General features: G+C 36.6%; 2 protein-coding genes and 1 long non-coding RNA gene across 3 annotated transcripts; all 3 read right to left on the reverse strand.

Annotated features, from left to right (window-relative positions):
- Window positions 1–953: 953 nt before the first annotated feature.
- LOC149923720 (uncharacterized) lies at window positions 954–3,689 on the reverse strand. The gene is made up of 2 exons (XM_090160154.1): window positions 3,113–3,689; window positions 954–1,459 (listed from the first exon to the last, which is right to left on the reverse strand). The coding sequence occupies exons 1-2, from the start codon at window positions 3,591–3,593 to the stop codon at window positions 1,086–1,088; spliced, it is 855 nt and encodes a 284-aa protein (XP_090016280.1). The 5' UTR covers window positions 3,594–3,689; the 3' UTR covers window positions 954–1,085.
- Window positions 3,690–4,465: 776 nt separating this feature from the next.
- LOC149923721 (uncharacterized) lies at window positions 4,466–7,378 on the reverse strand. The gene is made up of 4 exons (XR_016476873.1): window positions 7,240–7,378; window positions 4,963–5,008; window positions 4,748–4,871; window positions 4,466–4,669 (listed from the first exon to the last, which is right to left on the reverse strand). It is a non-coding gene; the product is annotated as an uncharacterized LOC149923721 (long non-coding RNA).
- Window positions 7,379–7,978: 600 nt separating this feature from the next.
- On the reverse strand, window positions 7,979–10,302 carry LOC149923722 (uncharacterized). Its single transcript, XM_090160880.1, has 2 exons — window positions 9,029–10,302; window positions 7,979–8,950 (listed from the first exon to the last, which is right to left on the reverse strand). Exons 1-2 carry the CDS (start codon window positions 9,624–9,626, stop codon window positions 8,385–8,387), a joined length of 1,164 nt encoding a protein of 387 aa, XP_090017006.1. The 5' UTR covers window positions 9,627–10,302; the 3' UTR covers window positions 7,979–8,384.
- Window positions 10,303–16,250: the final 5,948 nt, after the last annotated feature.

The following is a 16,250-nucleotide window of genomic DNA, read 5'->3' on the forward strand; positions in this document are numbered from 1 at the left end:
AATTTAATTTAATTGTTTGCAACATCCTATGTTTGTGCTGAGCACCAACTCAATGGTGCTGACCTCACTGTACCGCTAATTAGAGCATAACTCGCCGATCGAACGCCCACTTCGCCGATATTTTCTCTGGCGCCGAAGCGCTGCCGCCGCCGACCCAAATCAAACCGGCGCTATGCTCTACCGTTGAGCAATGAAAAAAAAACTGCTCTTACAACCCTTGACCATCGTGAAATTGAAACCGTACCGCGAAAATCTGTACGGTAAGAAACCGGACTCAACTGAACTCGCCGTTGAGTAAAGGCTATCTATTTTGAAGTAGCCTAAGATTGTCTATATTCAAATATTTCCGATCGTGGGTACCAGAGATTTCGAGTATAGGTGACAGCAGAATAGTTCTTTTTATAAAATAACCTTGGCCATCTTGTTGAAATGTTGCCACCCCGCTTCGGCTGTGGATCCGTTTTCTCTCCCACTAAAGAGTTTATGAACTCATTCTTAGGCATTGGCTGAACTATTCCAGGGCAACATTTCAACAAGTTGGGCAAGCGTAAAGACATTTTATAAAATCAACAATTATATTAGGGTGACAGCTACGTGAAAAAATGTGCGGCATGATGGCTAACATCCCATAAAGCCCCATTTTCATGCTCGCTGGTAGCGGATAAAAATCGTCAAAATTCGCATCCGTCACTCGCAAGCGTGAAAATTAATCTAAAATATCTGTTTGAAACAGATCGACGCGGAAAGTGAAAAAGTGTGTAGCGGAAGCGGATTTTGTCGATTTTTACCCGCTACCAGCGAGCATGAAAATGGGGCTTAAGGAAAATTCCTCCCATTTAGTTTTATTTCAAGTTCTTAACCATTTACTTCTGATATCACCGTTTTTAGAGACAGACCCATATCTCGGTAATAAATCTATTCAATAACAATGACTGGGTAAATAAGACTATTGATGACTTTAAAAACGAAACTTTAATAATAAAAACCTGTTCTTATTAACATATAAAATTATTTGAACTGATAAATGAGATAAAATAAATGTAATTATAGGCCTAAATATAATTTATACTACGACTCACGCACGCTCACAAATACCTAATCCTGGTAATGTTCTTAATCCAGTAAAGGTAGGACGACACGCGAGTGTATAGACCTGGCAGCATTGACCTTCCACAGCCGATTCCTGCAGAGACCAGTCCGACTATGGTCACCTTCCCTCGGTTGCAAGTCACCAGTAATGGCCCACCAGAATCTCCGTAGCAAGAGTCGCGTCCACCCGTGGTGTACCCGGCGCATATTTGCGTCTTGGGGAAGTGGAACTGTTGCTGGCGAGCCACTACGTACCACGAAGAACATTCAGTGTTGCTGATGATTGGAACATTCACTTGGCGCAACGCCGGCACGAAGAAGTTGTCGGTTTCCTTGGTGAAACCCAACCCTACTGCGGTTCCCACGTAATCTGTCAAAATATATCAATGGAACCGTAAGCCACATCATCAGCGTGTCGGTTAGTTGAAATAATTACTGTTGGCAGTGATGTAAAATGAGGGAAATTCTTAAGAGCAGCTACCAATTTGATGGCGCCACCTAGGAGCAACAAACACAAGGAGAACGCAGCTAGCCTTTAAACACGCTAAGACAGTGTTGTGTACAAATTTCATTGGACGAGCCTTTACGCTCAACGTTTTACCGAAAGGGGGAATACAATTTCCGAATTTTCCCCTTCCGACGGTAGCAGGCACTGTAACCAATGAAAATTGTACACAAGAAAATGCACGACTTTTGACGGGTTGAGTTATCCTTGTGTATGGTGCTGTGTTTGTTCCTCCACTAACTTGTAAGTACTAAGGGGGTTACGCTATTTAAACCACCAAATAGATAAGAGCATCGAGCGAGATCTAAAACAAAATATCGAGAGGGGTTCTTACGCAAGCGCTCACTATGACGACGAGGCAAAGATCGCGAATAGGCTTCGTGCATAGTTAATTTTAATCATAAGTATCGCCCCCTACCGACTGAGTTTTAAATTGAATATATGAAAGCTGTCTACTCGTTCAAAATTATCTGGGCAACAGTGAAAGTTCAACCGAAAAACTTAAATTATCTGCTATTTCTTCACATATACAGTTGGCACTCGAAGCCTGTTAGGTCTAATAACTTGGTATAAAGTCCACCAAAAATGTGCGATTATTCTACAATTGCCTTAGTCGATAATTCAAAATAACGGAAAAAAATGACGCCGATCAGTTTAATAAAATATTTTCGGCGGCGTAATCGTCGGCCATTTTCGGTATGGAGATACAGACCGGAAGGCATACAAGGCTGCCAGATTTCGATAGACCGAAAATGGCCCACTCTCTCAAATGTTTTCGTTTTAAAAACGAAAATTTTGCGGCGTAGCTATCGACTAAGGCTATAGGCCTTTGAATTTAACTTATTTTTTTTGTAGCTCATTCGTCACGAAATACTTAAAAACCGGGTGCCTCCGACGTATGAAAAGCCTTGGACATCAGAGTAAATTCGACGAAGCACCCGGTTTTTAAGCATAAACTGAACTGAACCTCTACGTATTTGGTGAAGAATGCGCTACATAAAAACAAGTTCAGCAAGCGTTGCTTATTTTAAAGAAAGGTCTATTTATCCTTATGTCCAGGACTTTTCGTAGTGAAACGTCATCGACACGTCACCCGTGACGCAGCTGCAACATCAACACAAGAAAGCCAATGATACTTTAACCTAGGAGCAACCAACACAGCACCGCACACAAGGAGAAAGCAACCCGTCAAAAGTCGTGCATTTTCTTACGTGTACAGTTTTCATTGGTTAGACGCTGCCGTCGGAAGGGGAAAATTCCAAAATTATCTTCCCCCTTTCCGTAAAAAATCCAGCGTAAAGGTTAGTCCAATGAAATTTGTACACAACATCGCGTTAGCGTGTTTAAAGGCTGGCTGCTTTCTCCTTGTGTTTGTTGCTCCTAGCTTTAACTAACTTTGCCGAAGACAAGGAACTGACACAATCGTGAAACATTTATAAACTTAAGACCATACTTCTAGTTATTATATTACTTATAAAGTAAAAAAATTGTTGGGCGCAATCGTAAGTATAATCTTACTAGTGTAGGAAACTCCTTCCGTCGGCAGGCAAACTGGCAGTATGTCGGCGTTGTAATTGAGGGGATTCGCCAATTTCAACAGAGCAATGTCGTTTACGTAGAATTTCTTGCTCATGAAGCCAGGATGCACGAAAATTTGAGCCACTCTGGCCACTACCCCCGACGGGCCCAAGCCCAGGTTTAGTATAGTTCCAGCTTTCACCGAGTAACTGACGGGAGAGTAGTTAACTACGCAGTGGGCAGCGGTCAAGACGAAGTACCTGGACAGGATTGTGCCTCCGCAAGAATGGAAACCGTTGAAAGTGACGCTGACCACCCAAGGGAACTCTCCTTCGCTGGCCGGAATACCTCCCACAATTCGACTTCGACGGTAATCGACCAGTTTTCGACCACAGTGGACGACATTTCCCTGACAGGAAACTCCATTCCTTTTCAACATAAAATACGCTAAAGCTAGGACTACAATCTTGGTTAAGTACATGATTTAAATACTGGAGACGGCGGAAGCTCGTGCATAACGATAGAAAATTTCGTCTAATGAGTATCGCGTCAATTTTTAAATAAAATTATTGAAACTCCATTTTTACATTTATATAGTCATACTGTTTATAAACTTTAAAAATACACCATATTTTTTGGTAGTGTTTTAAGTGTATGAAAAAAAGTCCTAAACCAAGTGGAGAAATTTAAAAAGTGTTTTATTCTCTCAATAAAATGTAAACCTAAGATAACTATTCCAACCACAGTTAATAAGCGCTTAAATAAAACATTCCTCAAGAAAATCGCTAAGAAGTAATATTTCCGAGAGCCAGGACCTGCAAGGACTGTTTAAATAGTGCTGGTTTTAATAATGAAAACTTTTCACCAGTAAACCGAACTTCGTGTTTTTTCTAAGCCCTATTATGTCAAAATAGCTACCTTGTTGAAAGGGAAAACTGGTTGCATACCGTAAAGGTGAAAGTTTCCATTATTTTAACAAGCACTATATAAACAGTAATTGGCTTGCAGATCCTGGCTCTCGGAAATATTACTTCTTAGCAATTTCCTTGAAGAGGTTTTATTGAAGCGTCTATTAAATAATAAAAATATCGGGCAACTCAAACCAAAATATTTCAGCCCCCTTTTTTTCTGAGTGCCCTAGTCCTAGCGCCACAAATGGATAGCGGGCGGCCTTAGAATTACAGTACGCAGTAAGATAAAGCACGGCCAACTTCGATCGCACTTTAGCGGCCCCGTCAATCGCCTGAATTTAACGTGTATATATTTTCCCGCCAAAATTTAACGTTAGTCACAAATAAAAAATCAACAAAAAACCACTTTTTTTAAATAAATGTAAAAAAAGATTTAATTGAAACGAATGTAGGTTAATATTTAAATAACAGTATAATATTTTTTTAAGATTCTAATTTTTAAACGGTGTTTATGAATTAAAAAAGAGTTAAACAGAAGCCAAGAACATTCTTTAGATGCTGCCAGCAACATAGTATTATTGCGTAATAAGCGCTATAAATTATAATTTTAGGTTTAAACAAGTTTTAAGCTTTCATCTTTTTAAACCTAGAATAATATAGTCTATTTAGTAAGGGTATGTAATTTTATCTGACTGAAAATGTTTTCCATAATAAAGGTACAAACCTGAAGAGAAATCATCCTCCTTGAAATGCAGGCTGCAGATCTTCTGTGTATCTTTTGGTACAAAATAATCCCGACAAATGTTTTTTAACAATAAACTTCGAAGGCTTTCTTCGCTAGGAAACTCCTGCAAAGATAGGTCTTTCCAATTTACATGGTTTGATGTATTATATGGTACGCAACACGAAAGCATTGTGATTAATATTTCTATATCTTACCTATTTAGTTCCAAAGATGTACCTACATGATGTAAGTATCTTTTATCTACAATAAGATATCTTATTAGTTTTAAGATTCTTACTGTTAAAACTAATTAGATATACGTAAAATACTACCTAAGAACGGTTATAAACTCGTTAATTTGCTATAGATATATTATTAATGAAGATTTAATATTAATAAAGATTTATAAAGTTTAAGAGAGACATTATTTACACATCAAAACGCTCTAAACACATTTACAGCCTTCAAAAGTGTTCTAATATGGCACCTTCACGTAAAAAACGCGTCTCTTTTTCTTCGTGTATTTTTTATTAAATAATATTTTTTTTAAACTATGAATTATACATATATATATTGCGAAAAGATAGTTCAACTTACTAAACCTTGTTTTTTCTAAAAAGAATAGTGGCAAACCGAAGAAAAAACCTTTTCCCGCGATTTTGCTTGTATTCCCCGCGGTAGAAGGTTTTTGGTCGTAAGTAGCGCCCCTAGCGGGATTATTCACACACGCAAATTAACATTAGATGTGATCATGTGAGGCGATTGATGGGGCCGCTAAAGCGCGATCGAAGTTGGCCGTGGATAAAGTATAGGATGAAAAGTGCGAGCCAGCTAGTGTATACCCAAATGGACCAAGAATAAATGTTTAACATTTATTGATTGGGATCTCAAGAATAAATAACGTAAAATTTTCAAATTAATTTTAACAGTTTAATATTTAGATTTTTTGAATGTATTACCTATTTTGTTTGCATTTGACGAAAAAATATTGGTTTTCAAAACTTAAAATTATTGGGTACATTAGTTATCAGTAATCAAAAGATATATTTACGTATAGACTTGGGCTATACTGAGTGATCATCATACCTGGATGTGATTGGAGTGTTTATTATAAATATTATTTAGTGTTATTATGAAATAAATAGTGTTGTAAGTCGGAAAATTTTCCGCGGAAAATTTCCCGCTCGGAAAATTTTCCGGAAAATGACCGAGGCCTTTTTTCCGGAAAATTTTCCGTATTTTTCCGAAAAAAATAAAAAAAAGTTTTCATTCCATGATTTGTCTAATATATTGTTTGCAAATTGAAATGAAGCGGTATTTTCGCCTCATTTTTTCGAATCTGGAAGGAAAACTAAACCTATAGACTAGTTTAAAGTGATTAACAATGTAACGCCATTAATGTTTTGTAGTATGTTTACTAATATTAGACATTTTATATCTATAAAAAGTTAAAAACATTAAAAACCCTTAAAAGGTAATTTATGTTTCAAATTTTTATTTTTCCGATTTACGGAAAATTTTCCGCAATTGGGAAAATTTTCCGGAAACTTTTCTGGAAAATTTTCCGCATTTTATTTTTCCGGAAAATTAACATCCCTAGAAATAAACCACTAAAAAGTCCTATAATAGTCAAAATTGTTGCTATGAATAACAATGAAAAATATATTTCACAAAGTAAATATATTTTGGTCAAGGGCGTATCCAGGATTTTACTTCAGGGGGGATTTTGAGGGAAAATTTCAAGAGGGGGGGGTGCTGACGGAAGTTTCACTGATATTCATTAGGCACCCCCCCCCGCGGTCATCAGCATTTCGGGGGGGTTTGAACCCCCAAAACCCCCCCTTAAATACGCCCTTGATTTTGGTCGGGATTTCCGTACAAAACCTCGGTTTTCGAGAAAGTTTATATTGATTACAAGTATATTTTTCGTCTCGTAACCTTTCTTAACATATTAAAGAATTGAAGGGGCTTTCAGACTATACAACTTTTAAACGCCAATTAGTTTGAAAACTGAATTTTACCAAATAATTGGCAGTGAATTAAGTAATGTAAAATAAATAAAAGTCGCTAGATGACTTAGGCCTAAGGTGATGCCTTGGGTATTAGCCTAGCTGATTATTATTATTATTAAACGTTGGTACACTTTATCCATCTATTTGAAATTCAACCATTAACAGTTTGCTAATCCATTGAAAAAAAAAGTAAAAAAATTAAAAATATTTGTACGTACGACCATACGTTTCGGGGGGGGGCATGTGCCCCCTGTGTCCCCCTGGCTACGCCACTGATGTACACCTCTATGTAACTTGAATACCGGAAAGAGAAAAGTAGCGACGGGCATTCGTTTTGCCATGACAACCGAAAACGTTTTTGACAACATGATTTGGAAATTTTTCCATTGAAAAAAAAAACCTAGGAACCTGAAGGATTTTAAGGATCCCCCCCCTGAAAAAATAAATATAATTATTATAAAATGGGCAAATAAACAATACCTCGCGGGTCCTGGTTCTCAGAAATATTACTTCTTGGTGATTTCCTGTGAGAATGATTTATTTAAGCGCCTATTAGTTTAGGTTTTCAGTGTTTTTTAAAGAACTGATACAGTTTTCTACGTTCGTTGAGACGAGCGAAATTTATTGTATTTTCTTTGAGCTGAGGGCGAGAGAGCTTTAGCAGTATTCAATTCGAAAATGAGCGAAATAAGTAAAGAGATAAGCTATCAGTAAACGCGTTTGATATTAGCAAATATGAGAGACAGACATTATCTAAACCGCTCTTGAGAAGAGCGTGAGATACAAATATGTCAGGTTAATGTCAGGATGAATATTCAAAAAATGCCCATCACTACATTGAAGTCATAGATGAAAATAAAAATTACGGATAATCCCATTGAAAGAACCCAAATCGTTCGCTCTCTTGTGAACAATTGTCGTACCAACAAAAATTTAATATAAACCCATTTTTGGTGTGAGCAGCGTAGTGTGACCCATTATTAGTACATCGGATATGAAAATTTATTTTGGCCCGAAACCAAATGATTAGTCTGAATGTTACTTAATATTGGCAAAATTATTATCCTAGTTAAATATTTTTGGATATGTTTACTAATAATTGCACTAAGCAAGGCTTCCTATTTTTTTCTGTGTGGTACAAGAATGTGACAATTGAAATTTAGGAAATTTTCATATCGTTCGAAATTTGGAAAATCTATGGAAATTTGGGGCTCCACCTTCAATATTCTTAATTAGCAAACATATTTAATTATTGAAATTACATCGTAAATACTTTCTCATATATAAAACAAACATCATAACTTCGATAAAATGCTGAGGGGTCAAAGAGTTTTATACGGCCTTTAACCAACGCAGAGCAGGTCAGCAAAATGACTGAGAACTAAGGCATTTTCTACTAAGAGCTATTCACATCCACCATTTTTTAAGATGGCATCCAATATCAACCAGAAACAATTTCTTATGGGAAAAAAGTGGTAAGGAGGACCAGACAATTGGGCACATAAGTAATCAAAAGCAAAATGTCCCCTATGGAGTCTTACCCGTTGAAAGGTTTTTGCATGCACATACATAATGGCTAAGTCAATAGCACAGCCCAACAAGAGCTAAATGTTGAAATCCCTAGTTCAAACCCGTTTCATCTTCATAACGGTACAGGAACAAGCGCAAGTTTGGTTATGGCCAATATTCTGTAGTTTGCTCAAGACGTCGGGGTTAAGTTGCACGTAGATGACGGCGTACGTAACCGCCAGACCGGTGAAAGAGACGAAGAGGTTCTTGGTAATGACGAAGCATCCTCCTATTTTGATCCCCGTCCGCAGAGTACTAATCTGATGGTAAAGTAAAGTGATCTCCGACTGGTAACCAGCCTTGATTCCTCTTTCGACCAACAGGGGCAAGACGTCGAAGGCGTCGGCCAGAGCTTCGGGTATCTTGGAGGCGTAATAGGTGACCATCATCAACGTGAATAAGTCGGCGCAATTCAGGATGACGCTGTAGATGAAATTGAGGGTTGTGGTGTTGCCAGCTCTTTTGATGGCCTCAGTGACGCCGTAGCAAGTGTGAAGCAAGGTAATGGCGTACCAAATCAGTACAATGTACTGCAGGATCGAATTTGCCTCCTGGATGAGTGAATTTATTTTACTCAATCTATTCCTTAATCCGGCCAGAAAAATTCCCCAGTGATCCAAGTCTTCGAAAATGGCCAAGTCTCCGTTTAGCTGGTTGGCTATGCGGACTATAGCCACGCATACAAAAGAGTAGAAACTACCTATCAGCATTCCGCACCCGATGACGCAGTACGAGTAAGCGATGAAGTCCACCACCGTGACCATTCTGGACCACATCATCGTCAAGCCCTCCGGTTCGCAGCTTAAGCAGTAGAAATCGACCGTGAAAACGTACTGGTTATCCGTCGAGGCGTCCATGACATCCACGACCGCCAAACCGGCCAAAGTTGTGCAGATGGTTAAGATAATGGCGACAAAGATCTTGAATTTTCTGAAAAGACGTTTTAAACATTTGTCATCTGAGGACTCTAAATCGACGAACAGGGTGACCAATAACGCTTTCACTTGTCTTCGACGAAAGAACAGGAAGTACAGGGCTACCACTTGTCCCGTTTGACTCAAAATGTATCCCGCCTGGATGTAGAAAGCGTCTTTGCGATTCGTCTTAATCACGTAGACTATATTGGTCGTGAACGCATAGTGAATGTAGATGAAAGATAGAATCAGCCATAGTTTGATGCAGGTCCATTTCCAACGGCCGACATACGAGTGATATAGCGACGCAATATCCTGGTCGCTCATCGTTTTGAGAACGCTCACTGGGCTTCTTCGATGGAACCTGATCTTAGTCGCCCTCATTTTTACGACTTATGTCTCTTGGGCTGCTTGAACTTGAAGATAACGAAAAATGTTTCTTTCTTTTGGTAAAGATCGCCCACGTTTACGGTATATGAGTGGGCTGGGTTTTTTCATTGATTTTCTATCTCTTATTATGTTTACATTTTGGGAGTTTCGATAAATACCAGTATTGACTTATTTTCGCAACGGGGAACCTGCGAAAAAGAATTACTGTATTACACTGGCAGCTATTAAGGAGATCCCACTCCGGATTGCTAAAAATATATTGTAGATTCAACCCAGCGTAAATACTTGTCTTAGCATAGCGATTTCCAATTTTTATTTTGCTATGGAACCCTAAATTATCCACCTAATTAGGCTAATTTTGGCGGAACCTCAACTAATTTTTTTTACTTATCTTAAAGACTCCTGACACAAACAAAGATGGCCGCGCTGTGAATTTTCGGAACCCTTGTAACTCTTCCACGGAGCCCCAGGGTTCCAAGGAACACCTTTTGGGAACCGTTGTCTTAGCAGACGAATCCTTCCACCTGATTTAATGGCTTTAAACGCCACTAAATGGTTTGGCCTGAGGATCAAAAAAGATCAGTTTCGCATAAAATTGTTTTTCACTTTAGTCATGTAGCACGACTGGTTTTAAGTAGAGGAAAGGTGAGTGGCTGATCAGTGGTTCGGTTATCAGTAATTTACGCTTAATCTACTTAACCGATTTCAATTATTTCTGCACCACAAGATAGATAAAAATCTGGGTTTAATAAGAATATCGAGAATATACATATACTACCCGTATGTAAATGGAAAATAAGAGTACGAAGTTAGGATGGTTACTAAAAGCAACCTGTATTATGATAAGACCCTTGTTATTAGAGAGAGAAAAACGACTTTCCTGGAGAGCGTAGTGCCATCTATTAATGGCAAAGGAAGCTAAAATAGCGAAACGAATACCGTCGCCAGATTTATAATTATTATAATTAAACAACTTATACCCTACTTACAAGGAGACGACCCGAGGTGTTACACACCGATTTTGTTCAAGCTCGGGGGATTGATATACCTTCATGTAACTTGAAAAATCCTAAAGGGATTTTATTCAATGGGCAACGGTTTTGCCATGGCAACGAAAAATGTTTTTGACAACATAAATTGGAAATTTTCCCATTGAAAATAACATGGGATTTTGACCGATTCCAGGGGTCCCCCCTGTGAAAAGTTTAAAAAATTTAAAAAAATTTAAAATACCAAAATTATAAAAAAACTTATAAAAATTGACGAAAAAAAAATCAAAATTGATCACATTTTGATCAATTTGAACCTAATGGGTGAAAATGAACCGATATGGCTAAAATTGAAAAAAAAAATGTGAGAAAAAATACAAAAATACAAAACATTAAAAAAAATATTTCAAAATTGATTAAAATAATTGTTTTTCAAAATTGAAAAACAAATACATAAATTTGAAAAAATATTGATCAAAAACAGTAGTTTCGATCAAAATTCAACGGCATTGACGGAAATTTATAAGTTGTGTAAAATGGGATTAATGTATCGATAAATTGCGATTTTTTTAAAATCAAAGTATTTATTTTGGTCAATTTGATCAAACTTGACCAAAATTGGAAAATAATAGATCTAAATTAGCCCAATTTTAAAGTTTTGTAAAAATTATATAAAAATAAACTAAATTCGACCAACTATCTCAAAATTGTTTGAAATATTTTTTTTCAAAATTGAAAAATGTTAATAACACTGAAAAAATTATCAAAATCAATAGTTTCGATTCAAAACGATCAAAATTGATAAGAATTGATGGAAATTTATCTATATAGATAAATTGCTTTTTTTAAATTATTTTCCAAATTTGGAAAATAATAGATCAAAATTAACAAAATATTTAAATTATAATTACTATTATTATTGATTATTTTAAAAAACAGTGTAATACAAAATTGTTCTATTCGTTGTTATTAAACGTTTCTCGGTTTTTCTAATATTTTATCTCATATTTTACCTATTTAAGTACTATAATACTATATAGGAAAGAAATTAGTTCGTTATTTCTTTATTTCACCGAATTTAATGAATTTAACCCAATTTGATTTGATATAAATAATTTTTAATGAATTTAACCCAATTTGATCTGATATAAATAATTTTAATGAATTTCACCCAATTTTATTACAAATAACTCATTTTCAAAGGTTTACCCAAATTAATCCAAATATTTAATTTTTAAAAGGTTTTTAACCAATTTTATTTGATATAAATAATTACAGATTTTTTAAATTGTTTATACTTTTTTTTTTAAATTTAAGATTTTCCTAATTTTGATCTATTATTTTCCAAATTTGGAAAATAATTTGAAAAAAGCAATTTATCTATATAAATAAATTTCCATCAATTCCTATCAATTTTGATCGTTTTGGATCGATATTGATTTTGATAATTATTTCAGTGTTATTAACATTTTTCAATTTTGAAAATATATATTTCAAACAATTTTGAGAAAGTTGGTCGAATTTAGTTGATATGTATATAATTTTTCAAAACTTTAAATTTGGGCTAATTTAGATCTATTATTTTCCAATTTTGGTCAAGTTTGATCAAATTGACCAAAATAAATACTTTGTTTTTAAAAAAAATCGCAATTTATCGATACATTAGTCCAATTTTATAAAACTTATAAATTCCCGTCAATGCCTCTGAATTTTGATCGTAACTACTGTTTTGATCAATATTTTTTCAATTTTGAAAAAAAATATTTTAATCAATTTTGATTTAATCAATTTTGAAATATTTTTTCAATGATTTGTATTTTAGTATTTTTTTCTCACATTTTTTCCAATTTTAGCCATATCGGTTCATTTTCACCCATTTGGTTCAAATTGATCCAAATGTGATCAATTTTTTTAAAATTTTTCACTTGGGGGACTGGAATTGGTCAGAATCCCATGTTATTTTCAATGGGAAAATTTCAATTTTCTGTTGTCAAAAACATTTTTCGTTGCCATGGCAAAACCGTTGCCCATTGAATAAAATCCCTTTAGGATTTTTCAAGTTACATGAAGGTCTATCAATCCCCCGAGTTTGAACAAAATCGGTGTGTAACACCTCGGGTCGTCACCTTGTTAGTGAACTTTAACGTAAATTATATATCCCATATAAAATATAATGTTAAAAATTAATATAATTTAAGTTATTGTCAAATTTACAAACGAGCCAATCAAAGCGAGGGGTACTTCTACGTCCCGCCTTTTGGGTCGAAATGTAGCGTAAGCATCTTGTTTGGATTTCGACGCTAGCGACATCTGTTGAAAAAAAGAGCTACTTCACGTCGAGCCGACACTTGCTACAAACGTTTACAAATTTACACGCTGCTAATGAGTTCAATTATCGACATTGCTCGATTATTTCATACCTACTTGGCTGGCAACTGTGATACGAACTGCGCATTATTCAAAGCCCACCGCATTTCACTATGGAGAAATAATACTTGAATCTAATATTTCTGTATTATATCGATAAATAAAATCTATTATCAATAACTGTTTTGTTTACTTCAATATACGTATTAGGAAATTTATTGTTGTCAAAATAAAATTTTAGTGGCTTTAGTGTATAGATCAATTGTACTTAACTTAAATACTAAGCTACATAAAGGCTATCCCTCAACAGATGGAAATCATACCAGTTTTCTACTCCATTCAGACAGTTCTAAAACCTTTAACTAAAAATATGAACTACCAAATTGTAGACAAAAATATCGCGGTATGCACTCTACGATATACTTTGAAACCTAATTTAATGGCTGGAAATCCCGGAAAAAGTGTGAACTTTGGCGTTTTAAATGCCGTAGTCAAAAGAATCCACGCCAACAAATATTACACGGAATACGTACAGAACGAGGTGGCCCACCTAATCGATGTTCATGCTACATTCAACGCCGTAAGGCCAAATTGGAGATAAAAATTGGGCCTGGCGACTTCATATATACAGGAACTATCTACGTTATTAATAACGTAAGTAGTGATATAGGTATATATTGATATATATAACTATTTTTAAGTCATGAGGGTTTTTAATATCGGCTTCATATTTGTGTTGCGTTTTGTGGTTTTAGTTTTGGCTAATGTTTGAATATTTTAATAAAATATTCTATAATTTTGTCATGTTCAGGTGGATAAAATTTATTTATATCAATGGATATTTGAATACAGTTGAAATAAATACGCTTATTTTCAAGTGTTATGATGGATAAAGGATTGGTACATTGCCCTTAATTAGAACAATATTTTTAATAAGGCAAAAGGCATGTTTTAAGAAGTATAGAACCACGTCAAAATTGTGGGAATCTCATTTCCGAGGATGGCGAGGAGACTCTATCATATTTCCATGTGACATTTGCTCCAAACGGTTTGATAGAAAATGTACTCTTAATCGAAATATTCGTGAAGTTCACGAAGAGAATAAGCACTAAGGCGAGTCTTGTATATAATCGTTCGTGCGCCGGGATCGACTTTTAAAACATTTAAGTGTTCACGCGCGCAGGAATCCATATCTCTACTTGGAATGGTTATCGCGGCAGATTTTCGTCTCGATGTGGCTGACGGTTTATTTGACGTCACTATGTTAACTTAACAAACAACAACGTAAGAGGGGAGCGCGCGCAGAGGGGATTTTTTTCTCTCGTAGGCGGGGCCAAAGCCGTCAGAGTTATTTTACCATACGAAGTAAGGCAGGATAAGCATTCCAAGTAGAGGTATGGATTCCTGACGCGCGTCATACTGAATTTACTACCCCAGATGTACCAACTATAACTACCGAACGACCACCCTCAGAAATCAGAGATATTTGTGAACCTGCCGATAATTTTCATGATAATATTGAAGAACTTTCAGTTTTGAAAAACGCTGTAGTAAGTACACGGTATTCTTCAAAGTGTACACCCGCGGACTTTAATTTATTGATTGCGGAAATTAAATATGGATTAATAAGATATTTATAAAAACAGAATTTATAGCCCGGTGTACCTAGTAACAAAGACCATACCACCGGAGGCCTATCATCATAGTGCCCTACGCCAGCGTCCACCTAGCCCGGACAGGTGACAAATCCAGCATGGGTAGCAGAGCCCTACTACTGATGGTCGCACCTTTAACGCAAGCCACGCAACCCAGCAGAAGGTGCAGCAATGGGTGGAACAATCCCCACTTCGCACACAGCAGTGGGATTAAGAGTGGATGCTATAGCAACTCCAGCCGACACCCTAGGTATACCTACGTAGGTAAAGAGTCAAACCCTTTGGAGAGAGCTCCTAAAGGGGAACGACGAGCACGCAGCAGTCCAAGTAACCCGGCACAGCTGGCACCGGAGATCCCGGTGTGACTCCAAAAGGCCGGGAAACAGGATCGCCGTGCCCTCATACGGAGGCCCGCCGCCCCACAGCAGGCTACCCAATCCGCCGAGGCGGCCAGCTTGCACGGACCCTCTCCATTAGCCTGAGCCGAAGTTCAGTATCCAGCCCAAACCTGACCGAAGTCGGAGGTGGAAATAGGACCATTTGATCAGAGCTAACATCTCCCAGTGCGCCACCGCCCTTTTGGGTTACAAGAGCCGGACCCCGACTCCCCGGTAACACCACCAGTTATTGCACACTCTGACCCATTTAGGGCCAGAACATAATAACAAGGCAATGGAGGTATTTCAAGATGTCGGTAGTGGTTGGATAATAAATTGCATTCTGTTTTTGTAAGTGGATCTAATAAAGTACCGGCCGCTTGTAGGTGGATCCATAATTGTTGTTCCCCTTGTTTTTTCCGCAATTGCAAGGGAATCTTCAGTATAAAATGCACGGTTAAAAAGTGCTTTTTGTGGTGTATTCTCGCGTAACTGCACCCCACCAAATACCACAGTGAAAGTACCAATCAATATAAATCATTTGAAATGGAATTAGATTGCTCAGATATATTACTTTCCCATTTCAACTTAACTCGTCTAAGCTGAAATAAATTGAAAAAATAACAATCTGTCAATTAATATGGTTGGGGAAAAAGTGAGGTTTTCCTCTTCACGTTAGTGATAGTAAAGTTCCAGAAATTCGACAAATTGACCTCCTATATATTGTCTCCGAAAAAAAACATCATTTTGTTTGATTCAGAATGTGAGCAGATTGCTATGCAATTTTACTAAGGTCTTTGGCCGACACCATAAGTTTGCTCTAAAAAAACTAAGGGTAATGGCCACATATACGTATGCCGTTATTGTCTTCACCGATTTAATGCAGTTAATTCCAAAGAAAACCACAAAGAACATATTGAAAACTGTAATATTCATGGACCGCAACGCATTAAAATGCCCCTGAAATAGCCAATTTTTAAATTTGACCAATTCGGATGGTTACAGAAAGTAGGTGGAATATTCGATTTTTTGGGGAATTATTTAATGTGGTATAATATTTTAGGTTCCCTACGTTATAATTGCCGACTTTGAATCAATTATCGTGAAAATTACGACAAAACTGGCGAAACACGAAGCGTGTGGTTTTAGCTACGTAGTTCTCACCCCAGATAGTAATGAGTCCTTATTTTTGTTTCCCCTGTAATAAATATTATATTAGTTAAATTAAAT

This window comes from Leiobunum rupestre, chromosome 10 (genome assembly GCF_980474605.1).
Source record: "Leiobunum rupestre chromosome 10, qqLeiRupe1.1.hap1, whole genome shotgun sequence".
Lineage (NCBI taxonomy): Eukaryota > Metazoa > Arthropoda > Arachnida > Opiliones > Sclerosomatidae > Leiobunum > Leiobunum rupestre.

What these genes read in the sequence shown, in the direction of transcription:
- LOC149923720 (XM_090160154.1), bottom strand. Translation starts at nt 3,593, where the DNA reads ATGTACTTAACCAAGATTGTAGTCCTAGCTTTAGCGTATTTTATGTTG. An exon ending in GGAAGGAGTTTCCTACACTA is followed by an intron (nt 1,460 to 3,112) that starts GTAAGATTATAC and finishes ATATTTTGACAG; the next exon opens with ATTACGTGGGAACCGCAGTA.
- LOC149923722 (XM_090160880.1), bottom strand. Translation starts at nt 9,626, where the DNA reads ATGAGGGCGACTAAGATCAGGTTCCATCGAAGAAGCCCAGTGAGCGTT. An exon ending in CGGGTGCGGAATGCTGATAG is followed by an intron (nt 8,951 to 9,028) that starts GTAGTTTCTACT and finishes CCATTTTCGAAG; the next exon opens with ACTTGGATCACTGGGGAATT.